Genomic DNA, 23,401 nt, shown 5'->3' on the forward strand with positions numbered 1-23,401 from the left:
TACCGGTGGAAATAATTTCATATTATTATCATTTAGCTATAATTAATTATTATTAATAATAATAATTATTTATTATAATTAATGATATGAAATATATTTTACCTCCTTTTGTAGAGCAACCTATTTCGTCAGAATAATCGTCACACTCAAGTACTCCGTTACAGTCGACTGTTTGAGCTTGACACTCAGCTGAAAATTTACTATGATTATTTCCGATTTGTTTTTAAACGAAAGGTTGATATTTTGAAAATGTCCTACCGCCACCGGGCACCGGTAGGACATTTTCAGATTTCAACTTTCCGCAACCAAAATTTCGCTGCTTTGACTGAATTTTTTTTAATTACCATCTTACAAGGTCGCTGAGGATGGCACAAGACAGATTGAGGTAATCAAAGTTCTATTCCTTAAGAAAGCTTTGATAAACGGTAAATCGTCAGAATATAAAAGGGATTTTGGAAGATTTCGGAAGAGCTTTAAGCTTTTCTGCCGTCCTCTTGACCGACATTTCGCGGTTTTGACCAGTGACCAATCAGCGAGGTCAGTGAATTTTAATTTCCACAATTTAGACCCATAGAGGACTATTTTGGAGTGCTGGCTACACATGTCTATGCCCGGAACTGGATTGCAGGAGATGCAGAAGCTCTGAATTGCAGAATAAAACCTTGCATCAAAAAGATTCCCAAGCAAACTGTAGAACTAGAAGCCGCGCTTCAGTGGCTGTAACTGTAAGAAAGAGATTGCTCTGTGCCTACCTCAAGGGGCTTTGAGTGTCTGGCATTTACTATTTCTGTTCAAAATTGTCCAAATTTTAACACTGATTGTGACCACAAATGAATTGATCGACCCGATAAAGGGATCTGAAAAAAAGTTCCTTTTTTTGTAATCATCCGTTATGTTGTGTACTAGCTAATTAGGCTAGTTTAAAAGTTTTAAATCGGAAAGTTAGACCTTATATTGCTAAAATCACTAAAATTTGCTTTTATAAATGTCTGAGTCAGCACGATCCTTTTTGGAAAAATAGTCCTAAAGATAAAGAACTATTAAATTTGTAATAGTTGCCAAAATATAATTATACGTTGTAGTTGTACCGGTACGACGTACGTGGATTTTATTCATTTAATTGTGAGAAAACATAATTTGTGAGAAAACATAATTTGATTTCATGACGATTATTAGGTTGCATATTTATTCTTATTTTCAAAACATAATTTAAAACACAATTTGTGAGAAAACATAATTTGATTTCATGAAGATTATTAGGTTGCATATTTATTCTTATTTTCAAAACATAATTTGAAAACATAATTTGTGAGAAAACATAATTTGATTTCATGACGATTATTAGGTTGCATATTTGTTATTTATCCTTATTTTCAAAACATAATTCGAAAACATAATTTGTGAGAAAACATAATTTGATTTTATGACGATTATTAGATTGCATATTTATTCTTATTTTCAAATCTATCCTTTTTAAATCTATCCTTTTAATATTATAATTCAATTTAGTTAGACCGCACAATTATCTAAGTTTGTTAAGCCTAAGGCACTTAGTGTAGTACAAAAAACTTTGTTACTAGCTCAAAATCATACTCATAATTTCAAAATTATCTTCCATTCTTTATATATAAATGTTTGGTATTCAACATAGCATATAATGTAGTATATATAATATATATATATACTACATTATATGCTATGTTGAATACCAAACATTTATTCATCTCATTGGAATATTTGCGGTTATTTGAATATTTTTATGAGTCGCATTGTTTTAATGTATTCTGTGTAAAATTATTTTTATCCCGGTTACTGCGTCAAGTAAAAATGCTCTTATTAAGTAAACTCCTTTCCCTAATAAGAGCATTTTTACTTGTCGCAGTAACCGGGATAAAGATAATTTTACACAGAATACAAGTATTAATATATTTCATATATTAATTAAAGCTCCAGCCTTTAACTTTGTGCGTGCTTTTTGATAAAAGGCTGAGCTGATCATAGACATAATAATTATATTTCTCCATCATGAACGAGGAAATTCGTTTAACGAGGAATCCGGTGGCGGTATCCGTATACTTATACTTATAGTGCGAATAATTGCGTTGTTCATTGAATTTGGTAGTCGTACTCGTTATAGTTTAAAAAATAGTTTTGAAATCTCCGATCTCAAGCAACTATCCTTTACGAGCTTGAAATCTATTCGTTTGTTTGTTTTCCACTTGTCTCATGTTGTTCAACCATGCGTGAATGCAATCTCTATAATCCATATCTAGGAACATTAAATTGACCTCAGACTTAATTGCTAGTTAGCACTAGCAGAATTGTAGACTTAGCGGAGAGATAAAATACTATCGTGGTAACTCGTACTCCGTTTTACAATCTATTGTAGAGTACGCTGTATAAATATCTACCACACTTTATATATTCACAAACAACTACCTTATCGGACCTTATTTGAATGGACATTAATTGAACGCTGGAGGCCCTAGCGTTTATCGCTAACTATGAGGTCTCTGCTGACACTACTATCAATACCAGCTATAAATATAATGAGCCCAGAGCCGGGTGACCAGTACAAGCCGCTCGAAGGAGAAGAGGAGATGTCGGAGATAGGGAAATCAGATGAGCTGTGTGACTCCGATAACCTTACCGTGGAAGATGTGGTTAACAAGTAAGTTTTTTAACTTGCTAAAATATCCTTGATACCGATTAATTAATTAAAGGGTAGCATCCAATAAGCAGTATCCAAGAAATTCGACCCATTCCATGAGGGAAATCAGAAAATATCAGAAATAATTCCGAAATAAAGTATCAGAAATAATTCTAGCAGACAAAATTGATGCTGACATTACCCTGATAATTATTCTCATTGCATTTTAACCGGCATTCTTAACTATGACAGTACTATCGGAGCTACGAACTCCAAAACCGCCCTATTTAAATTTATAGCACTCTTCATCGCTGGAATGTTGGCAAAGATGGCTGGTCCTATTTTAGCTTACGCTCCCATCTTTACAGGTATAACTATTATATACTTGAAATTGTGAATCAGTGCTGTTTTGAGATATTAGTATTACTATCAGATGATATTGATAACAGTGCACCAATTTAGAATTTGCGGATTCTTAGTAACATTAAGGTCATCCAATTAAAATGGACATACGTCTAATGGGGTTCCGGTTAATCAATATCCAAGTGAAATCTGTTCACTTTCCTGAGTTCCTATAGCGTAAAATCTTCTTTTCGCACCACGAATGCTTAAAACGTAGCTTTTGATATTTGAATAAATATCACAATGCTGGCAAGCATGACCGTGCCTCTTATATTCACAATACTATTTACCCCCTTTACTATTTACCCCCTTTACTATTTACCCCCTTTACTTTTATAACCCTTTATTGTTTTTCGGGCATTAAGACTCATCGAAAGTAGTTCAGCAGGTATATTTAAGTTCAAATCATTCTAATTCAATGTTAAAGATGACAGGAACAAGAAATAGTTATGTGGAGGTTTTTAAGAAATTTGCGCAAAATACGCGCCAGCATGTTATACGAAATTCGGTAAAAAACCCAAAATTGCCATATTCAGGTGCCTTAAAAACCATGTTAAAATTGAGTTAGAGATCTGAAACTTTGCAGGGCGTCTAGACGTTGACCAAATCGACTGTAAAAAAAATTTCATGTTTCAGGAGTATCGGGAAATGGGTTTTCTGGAACCCCTGTTTTACGATAGATTGTCGTGATACATATATTCAGGGATAGACGCTTTGCCAGTCAAATGTAGTCAATTGTAGCCTGAATTTAAGTGTCCGGAGATTCAAAAGTATAAAAGATACAGCAATTTCCGACCACAGGTCTTAAAGATAATTGTTTACACTTCAGTTTTAATTATATCGAAAAATAATTTAACGTCATCATCACCACTTGATGACGTCATCAAATTAAGTGTTTTTAAAACTTGATTTTTGACAAAATAACAACTTTTCAAACTGATTTTACACCATTAAGGAGTAATTTTATTCAAAATCTGAGGACATTTTCTCTTAGATAATTGTTCAAGCATTCTGAAAATCTACCGGAAAGTTTCCCTACCTTGCTCCTTCATAAAGATATTTGCCATTGAAGTTAGTGCTTTTTTGAAGAATTATTTTATAAAAACGTCAATTTTGCGATTTAGTATTCTCTGGTGTTGGGCTATCCCTTGGGTTGTGGAGCTCAGTTCTGCTTCCTATAGGTATAAATTGTGTATTAGGCTAGTTTTAAAGTTAAAAATCTAAAAGTTGCACACGTGGGGACACGCCCAAATTGATTAAAAATTGCTAAAATCACTGAAAATTGCTGTTTTTACCATTTTCTGTAAACGTTGGTGTGCCGTTGTGATTACAGTTCTTCTTGAAATACTTTGAAACTTTGCATGCTTATCAAACTATATATAAAACACCAACACGCGAAAATTTACGGCGATTCAATATTGGATGCGCACGCAACGTCCGCTCATAGTTTGCACGTGCGAAAGGTGATAATTTTGCTCATTCGTGATTTCGAACAAATTCTGCTTTACCACGACAGTTCAATGTCATTATATATAAATTTAATGCCAACTTGAATGAGTATAAAGTGGCAAATTCAGTCAGTGATCGACCGATATGCTTACCCAAACACAAGGAAATGTTTTCAAAGGAAAAATTTCGAAATCGTTGAAACTTCCTCCTTATTAATGAAGATATCAGTTTATATTTCGACTTTATAAAGTACCCGCTGACATTAATCAAAAAGCGATGATATTTGACCAAAACCCATAATCATGGGTAGAGTGGACCGCTGCCAGTGTCTCTCTTTCCCAAACAAAAGGAAATGATATTAATTTGATTGACCGTTCTCAAATGCAAAATGATACCGAGAATGAAATCGGTCGCTCGCTTTTCCCATTCATTTACAATTGTAATAGATTAAGAAGAACTACCCAAAGGCAGCTAGCTGCCTTTGGGTAGTTCTTCTTAATCTATTACAATTGTAAATGAATGGGAAAAGCGAGCGACCGATTTCATTCTCGGTATCATTTTGCATTTGAGAACGGTCAATCAAATTAATATCATTTCCTTTTGTTTGGGAAAGAGAGACACTGGCAGCGGTCCACTCTACCCATGATTATGGGTTTTGGTCAAATTAGATATTAATTTAATAGATGTATAATTCATCCAGGTTTCCTGAACTACAAAGATTGGGAATGTATCTCACATAGATGCGACGAGCTTATGGGAAATTATACGAATGAGCCGGAGACGTTTTTCAGTCGTGTAACTATATGCGAAAACTCCCTGAAACCTAACCAAGACTTCAAGTGGACAATCGAAAGAACGAGTTTCGCAATGGAATGGGGCCTCATATGCTCGGATGAGGACAAAGGATCAAACCTGAAGAGTTTCTTCTTCATCGGTGCTTTCGCAGGTCTATAAATAGTGGGGACGGCTTTATTCGATAAGATTGGAAGGAAGACAACATGTCTGATTGGAATAGCGATAACATCAATATCCAGTCTTGCTGCTTTCTTTGTGAACAACTACAATGTCATGCTTGCACTGAGAGTAGTTCACGGAATTGGAGGATTTATTGCAGTGACAGGAGTTGATCTGCTCTCGATAGAGTTCACTCCAACAAAACTGAGGAACCTTAGTCAAATTCTCAGCTCCAGTACTTGGGATCTGGGATCTGTTGTCATCGTTGGTATTTCTTATGGTTTGAAGGATTGGCATCACATCTATTTGGTGATTGGATGTATTATGGCTACCACAGCCATAGCTGTCTTCATTTACCCAGAGTCACCGAGATTTCAGTTGATCAAAGGTAAAGAGAAAGAGGCACGAGCAACGTTTAAAAGAATCTCAGGTATTTTCAATACCACTGAAATATCGGATAACACGGAGTTGGCCTACAAAGATTACGATAAGAACTACTTGGGCCAAATTAAAGACTTCATAAAACATCCTTTAATGCTAAAGAACACTGTCATATTGATGGTATGTTGGATGATGATATCATGCGTATCTTACGGTCTTCTCTTTAGCTGGGGTAAAATAGGGGCTGGTATCTACACCGGCATCCTCTTTGATACTGGAGCCGGCTTCATTGCCAAGGGATCTGGGATGCTTTACTTTATAATCCACTACTTTGGCCGGAAGAACGCTGTGGTGATCAACTTTGCAGGGGCAGCAACGGTTTTCTTTCTCGCTATCCCTTGCTACGGAGTCCACTTGACTGGAACTTGGAGGCTGGATCACGTGATATGTCTATTCGCATCTCCATTTATGTCGGGTGTTTGGGTATCCGTGGCTCTACTGACCAAAGAACTGTCCCCCACATCACACCGAGGAATGATATACTGCATGGGCTCTGCCTCTGCCAGGATTGGTGCTTTCGTGGGTCCCTACTTGACTCTCTTTTACAACCATATCGATCCCAGGATAGTGCTGGCCATCTTCGGAGGTATTGCAGCGTTGCCAGCTTTCCTGGCTTTCTTCAACTCAGACAGCACTGGTAAACCAATCCCATCAACTCCAGAAGATCTGCTGCAACTCCACTCGGAGACTGGACACAAGAAACTGCAGAACGACGATGACGATTAAAGAATTAACTGAAAGTAAGGTTTATCGACGAAATACTTCAACAAGATAATGAAAACGAAGAGCTGTGGTTGCATGACATTATACAATAACTATAAGACTTTGATCCTGCAGACGACACCTAACTCTAAGCATGACATTTCAGTGACCATTACCAAATTCCTCCAAATATGCAATAATATGGTGAAATGTTTTTATTTTTAACGGCCAGGTAGCGCAGTTGGTTAGAACGTCAGCTTTGCAATCGTAAGGTTGCGAGTTCAAATCCCACTACTCCAGTAGCAGGGAGGTGTTGAGTGTGCACTTCGATGTATAGAGTTTTTTGCTATTGAATCGGGTTAAATAGGTCATTGGTAACTCAAATCACCGAGGGGGGAATTTTGTGTCGCTAGCCCCAACCCTGTGGAGCCACGCCCATATTTCATATCAGGTGCGTATATGGGAAATATGTATCTCAGCTTCTGAAGGTCTTAGAGACTCAAATTTGAGTTTAAAATGACCGCAATGCACATGTTTATGTTAGTACTATGAAGGTCATGAAAGCCCAAAATGCTTATTTTTGGAAAAAATTCAGAAAAACCGATTTTCACTTGAGCGTGAGTAAAAAAATCTACTCTTGAAATTTAGTGAAAATCGAGTAAGCAGTTCAGTGTCTACAAGATTTCTAAACACAGGGTCCTCTGTTAGGTCATTCTGAATTAGAATTGATAAAGTAAGCAAATTCTATAAGTAGTTTCAACCCTGTGGAGCCACGCCCATATTTCATATCAGGTGCGTATATGGGAAATATGTATCTCAGCTTCTGAAGGTCTTAGAGACTCAAACTTGAGTTTAAAATGACCGCAATGACCATGTTTATATTAGTACTATGAAGGTCATGAAAGCCCAAAATGCTTATTTTTGGAAAAAATTCAGAAAAACTGATTTTCACAAGCAAAAAATCTACTCTAGAAGTTAAGTGAAATCGAGTGTGAAGTTCAGTGTCTACAACGTTTCTAAACATAGGATCCTTTGTAAGATCATTCTGAATCAGAATTGATAAGGTATGCAAATTCTATTAGTAGTTTTAACCCTAGGGTGCAAAACTCCTAAATTACCCCCAGGCGCAAATATATGACTTTTCTATCTCGGCTTCTGAACGTTGTAGGGGCCTCTCTTTGAGCTCAAACTAACTACAATGGCCACATTTATATACCGACTATAAAGCAACATAGGGTCTATATAGCTTAGTTTATAGAAATTCATTAAAAACTGTTTTAACCTTCATGCATCATAAAATAGTAATATGATCAAACATGTACTTAATAATGATATCTCGGGCTAAAAAGATATTTGCAGCACAGTAAAACGTTCAACATAAACACATTAGGATAACATTTATGGAGCAGCACATACCACCTAACTTTAATTTTGGTATAACTGCGAAAATACTCAGTTTCAGAAGGCTGCCTTCAGCTCCCTCTCTGGGGCTCTCTCCAGTACTGCTCGGCTTTTATGGCTAATCAACTTGAATCCAACCTCATGTAGCAGAATCTACTTCTAGCTGCCTTCTGCTAACTCCAGGTCAACTCTACCCAGCTACCACCATACGTTATAATTTTAGATCTTATAACCTCTGATATGAGTGCTACCTCCGCTGCATCCAACAATTTCCAGCTCATTAAGGAAGAGGACATTTTTCTGATGGTTGCTAGATAGGGCAAGAAGTAGTCCACTAACCTAAGCTAAGATTGCTAGAAATAGCAGAAGTTGGAGGAACCTTGGTGGTAGCTAAAGAGATAGTAGCCGAAGTAGGTGAAAACAGCTGGAATTGGTGTATAGTAGCTGGATAGAGGAAGAGGTAGCATTCATATCAGAGGTTGCTAGAAAGATTTAAAATCATAACGCACTGGTGGTAGCTGGGTAGAGACTAGGGATGATGCATGAAGGTTAAAAAAGTTTTTAATGAATTTCTAAAAACTAAGCTGTATAGACCCTAAGTTGCTTTGTGCTTTATAGTCGGTATATAAATGTGGCCATTGTAGTTAGTTTGAGCTCAAAGAGAGGCCCCTACAACGTTCAGAAGCCGAGATAGAAAAGTCATATATTTGCGCCTGGGGGTAATTTAGGAGTTTTGCACCCTAGGGTTAAAACTACTAATAGAATTTGCATACCTAATCAATTCTGATTCAGAATGATCTTACAAAGGATCCTATGTTTAGAAACGTTGTAGACACTGAACTTTACACTCGATTTCACTTAACTTCTAGAGTAGATTTGTTGCTTGTGAAAATCAGTTTTTCTGAATTTTTTCCAAAAATAAGCATTTTGGGCTTTCATGACCTTCATAGTACTAATATAAACATGGTCATTGCGGTCATTTTAAACTCAAGTTTGAGTCTCTAAGACCTTCAGAAGCTGAGATACATATTTCCCATATACGCACCTGATATGAAATATGGGCGTGGCTCCACAGGGTTGGGGCTAGCGACACAAAATTCCCCCCTCGGTGATTTGAGTTACCAATGACCTATTTAACCCGATTCAATAGCAAAAAACTCTATACATCGAAGTGCACACTCAACACCTCCCTGCTACTGGAGTACACTGTCTGCCTGGTCGTGGGGTGAACGTCATTGACGTTCAGCTAAGGATCTTGAGTGGTCTATGCAGCCCCCCGGTCTACTCAGCCGAATACTTAAGAAATCGGGTGTGAGGGTTAAATGAGGAGCTGCATATTGCAGCAAAGTCTCAGGCGAAGAAAGTATGGTACACATACTGGCCAAATAAATCCTTTGGCTTCCTGTAATTGGCTGGTTGCACTTGTGTAACACTAACAATGTGGCTGTTGGAATACACCGAAGTAAAATAAGTGTCTTGATTTTTTTTTAATTATTATGAATAATTCAGATTAGATTTTTTATTGTTTGAGAATGCGAGTTTAATCAATTCTTATCCTTTTAAAGCGAACGAATTGCATAATATTAATAAGAGCTGTATTCACATTTGACTCAATTATAGCTTTTCTGCCGTCCCCTTGACCGGTCATGACCGAAATTGACCGGTCATGACCGAAATTTCGTGACCAATCAGTGAGGTCGGCAAGAGTGACACAAGTCGCCATCAACGTACTGGAACCAGTATAATAGTACAATTGTAAATGAATGGGAAAAGCGAGCGACCGATTTCATTCTCGGTATCATTTTGCATTTGCAGACGGTCAATCAATTTAATATAATTTTTTTTTGTTTGGGAAAGAGAGACACTGGCAGCGGTCCACCCTAACCATGATTATGGGTTTTGGTCAAATATCATTTCTTTTTTTATTATAATGTCAGGGTACTTTATAAAGTCGAAATATAAACTGATATCTTCATTGATAAGGAGGAAGCTTCAACGATTTCGAAATTTTCACCTTTCGCACCTGCAAACTTTGAGCGGACGTTGCGTGCGCATCCAAGATTGAATCACCGTAAATTTTTGCATATTCGTAATTTATGTATGGTTTAATAAGCATGCAAAGTTTCAAAGTGTTTCAAGAAGAATTGTAATAACAAAGGCACTCCAAAGTTGACAGAAAATGGTGAAAACAACAATTTTCAGTGATTTTAGTAATTTTCTATCAATTTGGGCGTGTCCCCACGTGTGCAAATTTTCGATTTTAAACTTTAAAACTAGCCTAATGCATAATATGTACTTATAGCAGAACTGAGCTCCACAACACAAGGTATGGCCCAACACCGGAGAATACTAAATCGCAAAATTGACGTTTTTATAAAATAATTCTTCAAAAAAGCACTAACTTCAATGACAAATATCTTCATGAAGGAGCAAGCTAGGCAAACTTTCCGGTAGATTTTCAGAATGCTTAAACAATTATCTTACTTCAATGTGACCTCAAATTTTGAATAAAATAACTCCTTTATGCTGTAAAATCGACTTGAAAAGTTGTTATTTTGTCAAAAATCAAGTTTTAAAAACGCTTAAATTGATGACGTCATCACTACCACTATCGTTACCCCTCTCCACAAAAAAGGTTGTCCACATGACCCGGATAACTATCGAGCAATCGCCGTGGGCAGCAATTTGGGTGAGTTATTTTCAAATATTTTGCTCAGTCGACTTCTCGAATTCAGAGCTGTACATTGCCCCGAATCACAGAACCAGAGAGGATTTTGCAAGGGGGCACAAACCTCTGATCATATTTTCACACTTAACACCTGTATTGAAAAATATGTAAATTCGAGCGCCTGCATCTCTCGCTGCTAAAATGGACGACTGGGGTCAACAAGAGAACTTCAAATATCCCGATATGGGGTGACACAGGAAGATATCCCCTTGGAATACAACTGAGTAAGCTCTTTCTTGACTTCCACAACAGGCTCGTCCTCCTTGACAGAAAAAACTCACCACAGATTGTTCGCCATGCTTTTGTAGAGCAAAGAAACCTAGAGCTGACCTGGTTCCGAACATCGAGAGCGCTGACCGACGCATTTGACCCAGGAGCAATTAAACGAACAATTGTCTCGAAGAATGTTCCCATGCCGAACAGCCAACTCGTTCGGAGTAGAATGAGAAATTGGTTCCAAGAAAAGTGGGAAAAAGCTCGACTTGAAAACAAAAAGCTTACATTCTACAACGAAGTCAAAAGCAGCTTTGGATTAGACACATACCTGTCTCTACTCAATCACAAGAAAACCCGATGTACCACATGGCTGAGGACAAGCTCCCACAAACTTAATATCGAGACGGGTCGATATGGCTGGAAAAACTCAAGCATCTTCTACAGAGCTTGCCACTTCTGCTGCAGCTCAGACAGAATCACCATAGACCTCCTGGACGAGCTCCCGTTTAGTGACATCATTAAAGAAGACGAAGTCCATTTGCTTAAAGAATGTCTTGTCTACAAGGAGATCAGACAAAGAAACAGCACAGACCTTCACAACATACTCACAAATAGTCAATTCAGTAAATTATTTAATGATGATTACATTTTGGAGACCAGAAATTTTGTTTATAATCTATTTCGTGAAAGATTTCCTAAAAGTAAGCTATGACTTAGTCTTAGTATCCTTATTTCGTGCACACTTTCAAACCTTTTAATTATTTATTTAAGATATTATGTTCTTTTTATTGTTTGGTTGTATAACTTTCATTTAACTGATTGGGATCTGACACATGTAATTTTGTAATGATCTTTCTAATTTCTAATTTCTAATTTCTAATTTCTAATTTCTAATTTCATCAAAGGGTAATAATGACGTCAATTATTTTTTTGCATATAATGTAAACTACTGTGTAAACAATTATCTTTAAGACCTGTGGTCGGAAATGGCTGTATCTTTTATACTTTTGAATCTACGGACACTTAAATTCAGGCTACAATTGACTACATTTGACTGGCAAAGCGTTTATCCCTGAATATGCATGTAATTGTATCACGACAATCTGTTGTAAAACAGGGGTTCCAGAAAACACACTTCCCGATACTCCTGAAACATGAAATTTTTTTAACAGTCGATTTGGTCAACGTCTAGACGCCCTGCAAAGTTTCAGATCAAGCCGAGGGTGGGGAGGAAGAAGTTAAACTTTAGTGATTTTCGTTTATTATGCAGACATAAATTCACGCTTTACTTGTTATTTACTCTTAACCTACGATGCCGGAAAATTTCATGGAATACCAAACATCCATTCATCTTAATTGAAATATTTGCGGTTATTAGGAAAGGAATTGAATATGTGATCATATTTCTCCTCCTTTAACGTGCGAGCTTTGTAATAAAAGGCTGAGCTGATCATAATAATTACATTTTCCCATCATGAAGTTGAATGAGGATATTCGTTTACCGATGAATCCGGTATAGTGCAAATAATTCCGTTGTTCATTGTGATTGTATTTGTAAAAGTCGTACTCGTAGTTTTAGTTACCATTTTGCAGCTCTATGTCTAATATAGATTATAGGTACACGTACTCAAGTTCGTCACGCACTCTAGTTCGACACGTAGGTACTGTAGTTCGACAAACACTAAGGTTCGACTCTGTCGAACTAAAGTGCGCTACCTGGACTCAAGTTTGACACGTACTGAAGACGTAAAGTTCGACAAGAGAACTAATAGACCAGAACCAAGTGCGGCAAACAGGAAAATTAAAACTATACTGAAAGGTTCTGGAATTTCTTACCGCTGGTTGCTACTTGCTAGATGTCAGAAAATTGTTTTATCTGCCATTGAACCCTGTGATCCTATGATGAGGACCCGGCAATAGCCGTTGGATTACATTTACAAGCATAAACTATTTGTCGAGCTAAAGTACGCTACCCATGGACTCTATAGTTCAACACGTACCGAAGTACGACAGGAGTGATACCTTGAGTTGTGATATCTTGAGTTGTCGACTTCGAGCTATGCCTATAGTACGTGACGAACTAGAGTACGTGAATCTCTAAGACATGCATACCTTACTCATAGTCATAGTCATTATTATTGTCGTTGTTAAAAAGTGGCGGTTTTTGAGCCATCGCCCATCCTACCATATTTTTAACGGTTGGTATACTTAACGGTCACAATATTAAGTATTAACCGTTGTGTCAATTCATAATATGCTCAAATTTAAAATATTCTAATTTAGTACATGAATCAGTTTGGTGATAACAAAATCAGTACAACATTTACCACTATTCAATTTCGAGCGTGCTAAATCACTCTACAGTCGATCTTCGAGATTTTTCTAAAAGGGCCCCGATAGTTGAAAATGAAACCGACTCGAAGCGATGTATTTTCAAACGCTGATTCCGAATCAATCTAGGGTTTCAGCATGTGCTTTTGTTAAGAATTGGGTTAGGGTTGGGATCAGATTAGAGGGTCAGGGTTTCGAATAGATGTTCAGGGCCAGCTAGAGAACAGGTTGAAAAATTCACGTGACAGTTGAGTGTAGAGTGATTAATCATCATATATTTAATTTGTTCTGAACTCAGTTTTTGCTTCGATATTAGTTCGAATCGATTTATGATATTGACTTATTGACACTTTGATGACGTTTGCAATGTTTTCACTTCTTGATGGGTGCTCTACTGAATAAATATGAGGTCTCTGCTTACACTACTATCAATACCAGCTATAAATATAATGAGCCCAGAGCCGGGTGACCAGTACAAGCCGCTCGAAGGAGAAGAGGAGATGTCTGAGATAGGGAAATCAGATGAGCAGTGTGACTCCGATAACCTTACCGTGGAAGATGTGGTTAACAAGTAAGTTCTTTAACTTGCTAAAATATCCTTGATACCGATTAATCATAGGTAGCATTGAAGAAGCAGTATCCAAGAAGCTCGACCCATTCTATATTCAAGGGAAATCAGAAAATATTAGAAATAAAGTATCGGAAATAATTCGAGCAGACAAAATTTGACGCTGACATTATTACCCTTATATGATATTTATTCTCATTGTATTTTAACCGGCATTCTTAACTCAATACTTAAATACCTTTTAATGACAGGACCATCGGAGCTGCGAACTCCAAAACCGCCCTATTTAAATTTATAGCACTCTTCATCGCTGGAATGTTGGCAAAGATGGCTGGTCCTATGTTAGCTTACGCTCCCATCTTTACAGGTATAACTATACTTAAAATTATGAATCAGTGCTGTTTTGAGATATTACTATCAGATGATATTGATAAAATTGCACCAATTTAGAATTAGGTCATCCAATTAAAATGGACATAAGTCTAATGCATGGGGTTAATCAATATCCAAGTGAAATCTGTTCACTTTCCTGAGTTCCTATAGCGTAAAATCTTTTTATCGCACCACGAATGCTTAAAACGTAGCTTTTGATATTTGAATAAATACTAGATATTAATTTAATAGATGTATGAGTATTAGTATGAGTATTATAATTCATCCAGGTTTCCTGAACTACAAAGATTGGGAATGTATCTCAGATAGATGCGACGAGCTAATGGGAAATTATACGAATGAGCCGGAGACGTTTTTCAGTCGTGTAACTATATGCGAAAACTCCCTGAAACCTAACCAAGACTTCAAGTGGACAATCGAAAGAACGAGTTTCGCAATGGAATGGGGCCTCATATGCTCGGATGAGGACAAAGGATCAAATCTGAAGAGCTTCTTCTTCATCGGGGCTTTCGCAGGTCTAATAGTAGGGACGGCTTTATTTGATAAGATTGGAAGGAAAACAACTTGTCTGATTGGAATAGCGATAACATCAATATCCAGTCTTGCTGCTTTCTTTGTGAACAACTACAATGTCATGCTTGCACTGAGGGTAGTTCACGGAATTGGAGGATTTATTGCAGTGACAGGAGTTGATCTGCTCTCGATAGAGTTCACTCCAACAAAACTAAGAAACCTTAGTCAAATCCTCAGCTCTAGTTGCTGGGATCTGGGATCTGTTGTCATCGTTGGTATTTCTTATGGTTTGAAGGATTGGCATCACATCTATTTGGTGATTGGATGTATTATGGCTACCACAGCCATAGCTGTCTTCATATACCCAGAGTCACCGAGATTTCAGTTGATCAAAGGTAAAGAGAAAGAGGCACGAGCAACGTTTAAAAGAATCTCAGGTATTTTCAATACCACTGAAATATCGGATAACACGGAGTTGGCCTACAAAGATTACGATAAGAACTACTTGGGCCAAATTAAAGACTTCATAAAACATCCTATAATGCTAAAGAACACTGTCATCTTGATGGTATGTTGGATGATGATATCATGCGTATCTTACGGTCTACTCTTTAGCTGGGGTAAAATAGGGGCTGGTATCTACACGTCCATCCTCTTAGGTACTGTGGGCAGCTTCATTACCAAGGGATCTGGGATGCTTTACTTTATAATCCACCACTTCGGCCGGAAGAACGCTGTGGTGATCAACTTTGCAGGGGCAGCAACGGTTTTCTTTCTCGCTATCCCTTGCTACGGAGTCCACTTGACTGGAACTTGGAGGCTGGATCACGTGATATGTCTATTCGCATCTCCATTTATGTCGGGTGTTTGGGGATCTGTGGCTCTACTGACCAAAGAACTGTCCCCCACATCACACCGAGGAATGATATACTGCATGGGCTCTGCCTCTGCCAGGATCGGTGCTTTCGTGGGTCCCTACTTGACTCTCCTTTACAACCATATCGATCCCAGGATAGTACTGGCCATCTTCGGAGGTATTGCAGCGTTTCCGGCTTTCCTGGCTTTCTTCAACTCAGACAGCACTGGTAAACCAATCCCATCAACTCCAGAAGATCTGCTGCAACTCCACTCGGAGACTGGACACAAGAAACTGCAGAACGACGATGACGATTAAAAAATTAACTGAAAGGAAGGTTTTTTGACGAAATACTTCAACAAGATAATGAAAACGAAGAGCCGTGGTTGCATGACATTATACAATAACTATAACACTTTAATAACACTCTATAAGATTTTGATCCTGCATAGCAGACGACACCTAAGCATGACACTTTAGTGACCATTACCATTTACCTCCAAATATACAATATATAAAATACGGTGAAATATCTCAATTTTGATTAATGAATAATTCAGATTAAATGTTTTATTGTTTGCGAATGCGAGTTTCACAAATTTTTATATTATTATACTTATAGTTATAGCGAACGAATTGCATAATAACTATAAGAGAGCTGTATTCACATTTAACTCAATTATAGCTTTTCTGCCGTCCCCTTGACCGAAATTTCGTGATCAAGCTAGTGAGGTCGATGAAAGTGACACAAATCGCCATCAAGGTACTGGAACCAGTAATAGTATATCCGGAGAAAACTTTGCGAAGCAATGAAAATTTTGAATACGTACTAACGGTGGCGGTAGAACAATGACAGATTCGAATTCAGCCTTCCGCGACCCAAATTTCGTGTTTTGAAGCTGAATTCTTTTGAATGATCATCTAGCAAGGTCACTGAGGAAGGCACAGAAAACTATATCGTGATTTTTGCCACGATATTTTCGAGCACTTGTGCGCGGTATAGGATAAAGACCCACAGATTGGACACACAGCTTGGGGCAACAGTTTCCTTGGCCGAAATTTTACAGTTTTGACCAATCAGTGAGGTAGATGGTAACTTGTGTCACTCACCTCAGTGATTGAAATTGTTTCTCTGATCTGGAAGTGATAATTATTATGTATCAGTTAAGTTTAACGACGTGTGCACACTGAACCTAAGTCATTTAGTCCGAAGGCCGGGTGGGGAGGAGGAAGTTACCCATGATTTTCGTCTATTATGCCGACATGATTTCACGCTTTACTTGTCATTTACTCTAACCTGCGATGCCGGGAAATGTTTCGTAAACAAAACCAATTGTCAGCAAGATCAGCATCACCATCTTGTGTCTTGAGAATTAGTCAGAGGGCGACTGCTTCGTCTTCGATGAATTTTCTTGAGTTCAATAGAAAATTCAAAGCCTAACTATGTCTTCGTATGTAAATTAAGACATCAAACACAAAACAGGGAAACAGATACAAAGCGCTTATCGCTCGAGAATTGTACATCATCTGCAAAAATGCTACCTTAAACCCACAACACACTCTCATACTGAAGCATGTAAGCTAATCACAATTTTATCATGTATTACTTCGTATCCTGTTCGTATGAAGATACGATTTCATATGCCCTGAGGAGGAAGAGGAGGAAAGGACTTAGAGGGGTGAAGAAGAGAAGTTCAAAAAGGGAAATTGAAGAATAAGCACGACGAGGAGATAAAAGGAGGAGAATTAATAATGTTTAATAAATCCAGCATGGACTTACTAAAGTAGAGTATCCCAGAATGTACGCGGCTGACATAAGTTGAAAATATTTTCTCCAGGTCTTCAATAAAAATTTAAACACTGATTTGCGAATATCAAGGATAGAATAGTGGTCATTCTAACAAACGAGCTGGTGAAAAATTCGCATCGATCTTTAGGTAAACATATACGCAGGGTCGAGGGTGGTAAAACATAGGTACATTGAGTAGGTTGCAACATGTGGTCATCTAGTCAGGACTCAGGAATTTAGAAATCAACTTCAATGTAAATGTAAATTGTAAAATAATTTAATATCTTGGTTAAACGTAAAGCTAAAAGAAACAATTTAAGATGTCACAGTCAATATGATAACCCGTTTCAACACTCAAGAAGTCAGATACTATTTCCAAACAAGAACTCACATACCTAATGCAGTACTATTCCAAATTTCTGGACACCGAAATATTTGATTTTCTTCTGATTCACCTACAACAATTAACGGACAACACTTAAGCAATGACAAGAAGTAAGGCTGCAAAGAAGAAAGGCTGCATCGAAACGCATGGCAACACGTTTCAATAAGTGACATATATGAGCCCAATAAGTGACATCTCAGCATTGGAATTAACAAAACAGAATATAATTTGAATTTCTATTTCGATGCCCAAATGTTTTCACACACAAGAGACCAGGTAAATGTTTTTAATTGCGTCAATCAAGGAAATTAGACCTATTATGAAACTAAACCTAAAGCATGAAACGCTCCGTAAACAAATTTTAAGGACAAAAGCTGATTCGAATGAATAATGAATAATTTAACTAGCTTTAAGGTCGTTGTCCTCTTAGGACCCTATCAGATATTGGGACAGACACCTTTTTGAATAACTGGTCTGAATTGGAACTGACGGAGCCAGGACTTGATTTGGCGGACAAAGACACCCCGTCAAATGATCCACTAGAGCGCAATACTCGAGGAGAACCATGTTTATTAGGGGTTTTATAGTTCGGCTTTATAGTTCCTGCTAATCGAACACTGTCCTTATTATTGGGGGATCTGGTGTTTGCAGATTTTTTACTGGTAGATCGGGTGGTTATTGCTCGTACTTCAGGGAGTGTCTTCCCTGATTTCCTCTTATCTACCAGCTCTAGGACACATGAGGAACGCGTTAGCTTTCGCTTCCGCACTGCTTCCATTTTTTCAGAGATTTTCCGATTGGTATCGTGTTTCTGATTGATATCGTCCCGATAATTCGTGTCGAATCGTCCAGAGGATCGTTTGCGTGAAGATGAACTTCCACGTTTAGTTTTTACTGCCTGGCTCCTAGTTCGGGAGTTACCCTCCGGATTATCACTACTTTTTAAGTCTCTGATTGCACGCAACTCTCCCGATTTTGAGTCACTACTGTTGTCACGGTTATATCGAGATCTCGTGTGATTTGATTTACTTAGAGATCTGCATTCCCGAGACTTTGAGGCGGAGCTGCTTTCGTCACTGTCCACTGAGAGCGGTTTGGAGAATATTACCACGTCTGTTTTAATGACCGGGCGAGGGATTAGATCATATATGCTGTCCTCGTCTTCATCTGAAATAATCACCCAGTTAGTCAGATTTATACTCTTATATACTTACTTTTAAATCATAATATCTTAATGCAACTTCAGCTGCTATTTCACTCGGCGAACTTAACCAACTTTGTATTTGGTTTTTGGGTTAAATAGGAATATTTTGTTCGACTTTATTTTTTGCCACTAAACTATTACCTGCAAGGTATAGTGAGAGATGGGGATAACGTTTAGGTGTGGGGTTGCTTCTTTGTATAGTGGCTCTTAAACTGTAGCTTCTATCTTCTCCTTTTATCTGTACTCCTATTTCTTGTGGTCCCCCAGTCGAGAACAGTCCCTTACTAGATCTGGGGGTTTTATGGTTTAGACTGCAATCAAATATCAAGAGACTATCAGTTGCAGTGGTATAATTACTATGCTGATGAAGTGTAATTATTTAATAATTTAATTAGTGCAGGGTATCTAGAACGCTATAAAATTCACCTTTCACAGGTTTTACAGCCACAATGTTCGTTGTTCTCTCCGAAGAAGAAGTCCCCGTAATAGACCAGAACTTCATCTCCCACATCCATATCACGTTGAACTTGAACACAGGCCACATCACGGGACATAAACACGAACTGAAAACATCTGCGTTAATAACGAAACCTCCTGGTATCTATTATCAGGGCCTTGACAAGGGCCATCAATTCTGGCGGGATATTTCATATTATAGCTTGAAACACAACCTGAATAAAGATTTAAAATACAAAACTAACCTTGCAATTAGGTTTACAGTCGTGATTGATGTATGCAGCAGGACCAAGCCAGAGCTGAGATATGTTCTTGCGAGTACTAAACATGACAGAGAAATCATTGACTCCTGGCGTTATAAAGCTGCGAGAGTTGAAATTGTTATCGGCGGTGAATACGAACAATTGTTAGTCGGAAATTTTGAATAGCGAATGAGAATTAGAAATTGTACAAAGTTTTCAAAAATTGGACGTAAAATATGAAACTGAAGATTTTCTTGGAATGCAACTTACTTCGACTCTTCTTCAAGGCTCATTTCAGCAATCACTCCGCAGAGTTTGGGAATAAACTCTCCAGCACACCTGAATTAGCGTAAGTTGCAGATTAGCTGGCTCAAATTGAAGATCGTATGTTTCTAAGACACGAAAAAGCGAGCCACAGATTTAACATTGAAAGACGCTGAGAATATTAATTTGAACGGCCCCTCCTATTGCCAATTTGTCATGTAACGACATATATTCACTCTCCAGAATATTTCAACTACTTACCACTTCTTAGTGACCCTAATTTTACATTCCTTGCGATCATCAGTAGAGAATCTGTGACAAATGGATACCATAAATCCACTCAAAGGGTGCTGGATATGTATATACTTGATAACCTGAAATATTACAGTAAGTCAATATTGTAGGAAGTTGTCCTTTAGAAGAAATCTATTTTTGGAATCGACTATTTAGTGATCGGGGTTCCATGAGGATACAATGTCGGTAATTCGACACTGTATGGATGAGTAGGTAGTCCGTGAGAGTAGGAAATTTACTTCAGGTTGAGCTAATAATATATTAGGCAACGAAAGTAGCGGTTTTGATCCCTAATTTAGGACCTGATACTGAATAGAACTGCAGACATGCAATAACAATATTGCGATGCCGCGCGCGCGGCTAGCTAGCGAGAGCGCGCACGTACGTGAGTATCAATAAGAGATCAATCCCGTACCAAAGACGTGTACTTCGCGCGTTCCGCACAGCACACTGAACAATTGGTCGCAATTGACGGAAGCTTTCATTTCCTGCAATTTAACCGATGGGAATACGAGAATTGTGTACTACGTGGCCGCACATAACCGCACAAAGTACTCACATGTTCTTTGAATACTTTAAACTGCTGAGGGGTCTTTAAACTGGTGAAATACTTGTACCAATGTGGATGGCAGTCCATTAACCTTTCAAATGTTAACTCTGCATCCTGAAGAAAGAACCTTCAGGGCAAGTTATTAAATAGCTCTAAATCAAAAGTACAATCATAATGCATGGGCTTACATTCAAGTTAAGTATAAAAGGTTCGAGGGATTGGAGATTCGTGGAAGGTATGAAACGATAAGGCAGTATAATAAGCAATTCTCTGGGGAGTTCAAAAATGGATACTGTATTTGGAGCAGCAAATGTGATAAGTTATTTTTAAACGCACTGTACTTTCTACGAGGATTATTTGTAATATTTATTGTCTGCGTTTTGTAAATTTTTTTATAAAAATGGATACATCGGATAAATTTAAATAAATTCAGCTTCTCACGTACACAAGATACTACGGAAATAACAAACTACTAGGTTCCGTACGGACTCAACTCTGCACCCATGTCAATATGTTCATTATATGCAAGCCTCTTGATTTATAATGAGTTTTACTTTTTACATTTGACACCAGGGTACACTTTTCTAAGACAATACTATCACAGTCGAGCGTTCTAACGAATAAGAGTTTTTAACTGAGGCATAACAGAAATTGTTCTGATGCGATGGTTGACATAACATGTCCGTGACAGCCCACGTGACATACCACGTGACAGACCACTGTAATATTACTGTATCCAATAACCTCGTGTATTTTACACAAAGGATGGACTTGGCTAACACATCATAGGCTACAATATGAGGGTACTATTAATATGGGCCATGTGTGTGTATTGTAGCTCCAGAGCATGTCATTGTATTTGCTTACAGGGTGTATTAAGTACGCATGTACTGAGAATTATTCATAATAAGGGGAATATTCCCATTATTGAGATTACCCGCGCTGTGGTTCCTGTTCTGCAATAATTAAAGCGCTGTCAATCAAATTTTCCCCTAAAAATACCTTTTGGTGCAAGCACAATAAAGTCTGTCGCCTTCATACTGTATTTGTACTGCTGTACCCATTAATTTCCTGGAACTAACCTGTGTGAGCCTGTACTCGCTTATTATTGGTTCAATGTTGGACTTCTTGGACCGCAACGACCTGCAATAATACAGTAAGATCACTAAATACGACAAATTAGTCTTATTTCCACGTGTATGTTTATTAACAAAACTCGTTAGAATCTAGGTACAGTAAATAGTAATCTCATATTCCATTTTTCATCAGAAAATTCTACAATTAAATAAGAAATCAAAAACCCAAAATCAAAAAGTAACGTACTTCCACTGTGATGACATCTTGTGGGTGGTAAAGCCTAGAATAGGATCCACCACCAGTGCAGTAGCATAGTCGTCAAAACAAGCCAGCTGCTCGTAGTACGGCACTGTGTTCACCACCATGATCGCTGAGAGTGATTTAAATAACTAATTAACTGGTTAAGTTATTTTAATTACTAATTAACTGGTTAAGAACTAATTGATTAGAATACATTCAATATACGGGGCTTTCCTTATAATTATGGAATTATGCGAGGATAAGAACATTGATTACACTTAAATAGCACAATGATTGTAACTAGTTGGTAACTAGTTGGTAACTAATTGGTAACTAATTGGTAACTAGTTAGTAGCTAGTTGGTAAATAGTAAAACACGTTAAAAGGTTAAACTACAAGCAAGTAAATGTTCACATTGTTATCTTATATATAAGCAAGTTCCCGGAAGTAAAGCCTAATAGAGGAGTAATTAAAACAAAATTTGTATCAGTGTTATGTACAGTTAAACAAGTATACACTTATACAATATACACTTATACAATATACAAGTATACACTTATACAATGAAAATTCAGGGTGTTTTCCAGAATTGAACTTGTCATGTATTATTTATATATACCATCAATATTCGATTCACTTCTTCTTTTTTTTAATCAGTTATCGCATCATCAGCGTAAGATAGGGAGTATTTACAGTAAATGTTTACAGTTAACAGTTACTTATCAAGAGTTGAGACTTGAGTATCTGTTAACCAACAATAATGAACTATGAGGTGCAACAGTAAATATTAATATTATTCTTATGTAAATATTAGAGTATTATATTTTCAGAGATAAAGTAAAAATCGTAAAAACACAGTAAGTTTTACATAAAACCCTTCTTTGTAAAACTTTACGCTGCAAAGTGCACACATACACTAATCAGGTAATATCTATAGTCAACTCTTTTAACTAGAGCCTCCTAGATTTCACCCAAACAGCAATCCATACTCTACAGTCTTACATGGACAATCTGGGTGGATATATCGAACTGTTCGAACTAAATTGTCTAAAACACGGCGAATAGTTATGTAAGCATAGTCTCACTATGTTAACTCTTAAGTACTGTATCATATCACCGTGTTTTTACTGAACACTCCGTTAACGAAGAAATCTACACATAACTTTAGGATTTTGGATGTCTTTTACAAACTCTCACAGTATCTGTTCAATATAGGCACTGTTAAGTACTGTACTATATCAGAACATCTTTAATTTTTCATCAGATCCATCTTCACAGTCGTCTGACCCATCTGTA

General features: G+C 37.4%; 3 protein-coding genes across 4 annotated transcripts in view; 1 reads left to right on the forward strand and 2 right to left on the reverse strand.

The window, feature by feature from the left end:
- Positions 1 to 17,170, reverse strand: part of LOC134813705 (uncharacterized) — a 31,575-nt gene extending 14,405 nt beyond the window's left edge. The window contains exons 1-2 of the mRNA XM_063821558.1: positions 16,902 to 17,170; positions 103 to 189 (exon numbers count right to left, since the gene is read on the reverse strand). Coding sequence (XP_063677628.1) covers positions 103 to 189; positions 16,902 to 16,962 — 148 coding nt within the window. The 5' untranslated portion in view covers positions 16,963 to 17,170. The remainder of the gene's footprint in view (positions 1 to 102; positions 190 to 16,901) is intronic.
- LOC134813706 (organic anion transporter 3-like) lies at positions 13,717 to 16,001 on the forward strand. Of its 2 annotated transcripts, XM_063821559.1 has the most exons (3): positions 13,717 to 13,845; positions 14,094 to 14,209; positions 14,505 to 16,001. In XM_063821559.1, the coding sequence occupies exons 1-3, from the start codon at positions 13,724 to 13,726 to the stop codon at positions 15,920 to 15,922; spliced, it is 1,656 nt and encodes a 551-aa protein (XP_063677629.1). In that variant the 5' UTR covers positions 13,717 to 13,723; the 3' UTR covers positions 15,923 to 16,001. The 2 variants fall into 2 exon arrangements, with proteins under 2 accessions (XP_063677629.1, XP_063677630.1); XM_063821560.1 differs by lacking the exon at positions 14,094 to 14,209 and having other exon boundaries at positions 13,763 to 13,845.
- Positions 17,171 to 17,468: 298 nt separating the features above from the next.
- LOC134813707 (histone-lysine N-methyltransferase KMT5B-A-like) lies at positions 17,469 to 22,242 on the reverse strand. Its single transcript, XM_063821561.1, has 9 exons — positions 22,112 to 22,242; positions 21,871 to 21,931; positions 20,798 to 20,902; positions 20,206 to 20,318; positions 19,951 to 20,019; positions 19,684 to 19,801; positions 19,409 to 19,545; positions 19,124 to 19,272; positions 17,469 to 18,945 (listed from the first exon to the last, which is right to left on the reverse strand). The coding sequence occupies exons 1-9, from the start codon at positions 22,228 to 22,230 to the stop codon at positions 18,188 to 18,190; spliced, it is 1,629 nt and encodes a 542-aa protein (XP_063677631.1). The 5' UTR covers positions 22,231 to 22,242; the 3' UTR covers positions 17,469 to 18,187.
- Between the last annotated feature and the right edge of the window lie 1,159 nt (positions 22,243 to 23,401).

This window comes from Bolinopsis microptera, chromosome 4 (genome assembly GCF_026151205.1).
Source record: "Bolinopsis microptera isolate Bmic1 chromosome 4, MBARI_Bmic_1.0, whole genome shotgun sequence".
Taxonomy (NCBI): Eukaryota; Metazoa; Ctenophora; class Tentaculata; order Lobata; family Bolinopsidae; genus Bolinopsis; species Bolinopsis microptera.

Coding starts and splice junctions, on each gene's coding strand:
- LOC134813706 (XM_063821559.1), top strand. CDS start 13,724: ATGAGCCCAGAGCCGGGTGACCAGTACAAGCCGCTCGAAGGAGAAGAG. Junction 13,846..14,093: donor GTGGAAGATGTGGTTAACAA/GTAAGTTCTTTA, acceptor TTTTAATGACAG/GACCATCGGAGCTGCGAACT. Junction 14,210..14,504: donor TTACGCTCCCATCTTTACAG/GTATAACTATAC, acceptor TAATTCATCCAG/GTTTCCTGAACTACAAAGAT.
- LOC134813707 (XM_063821561.1), bottom strand. CDS start 22,230: ATGGTGGTGAACACAGTGCCGTACTACGAGCAGCTGGCTTGTTTTGAC. Junction 19,802..19,950: donor AGCCTTGAAGAAGAGTCGAA/GTAAGTTGCATT, acceptor CAACTCTCGCAG/CTTTATAACGCCAGGAGTCA. Junction 18,946..19,123: donor TCTCTCACTATACCTTGCAG/GTAATAGTTTAG, acceptor TGATTATTTCAG/ATGAAGACGAGGACAGCATA.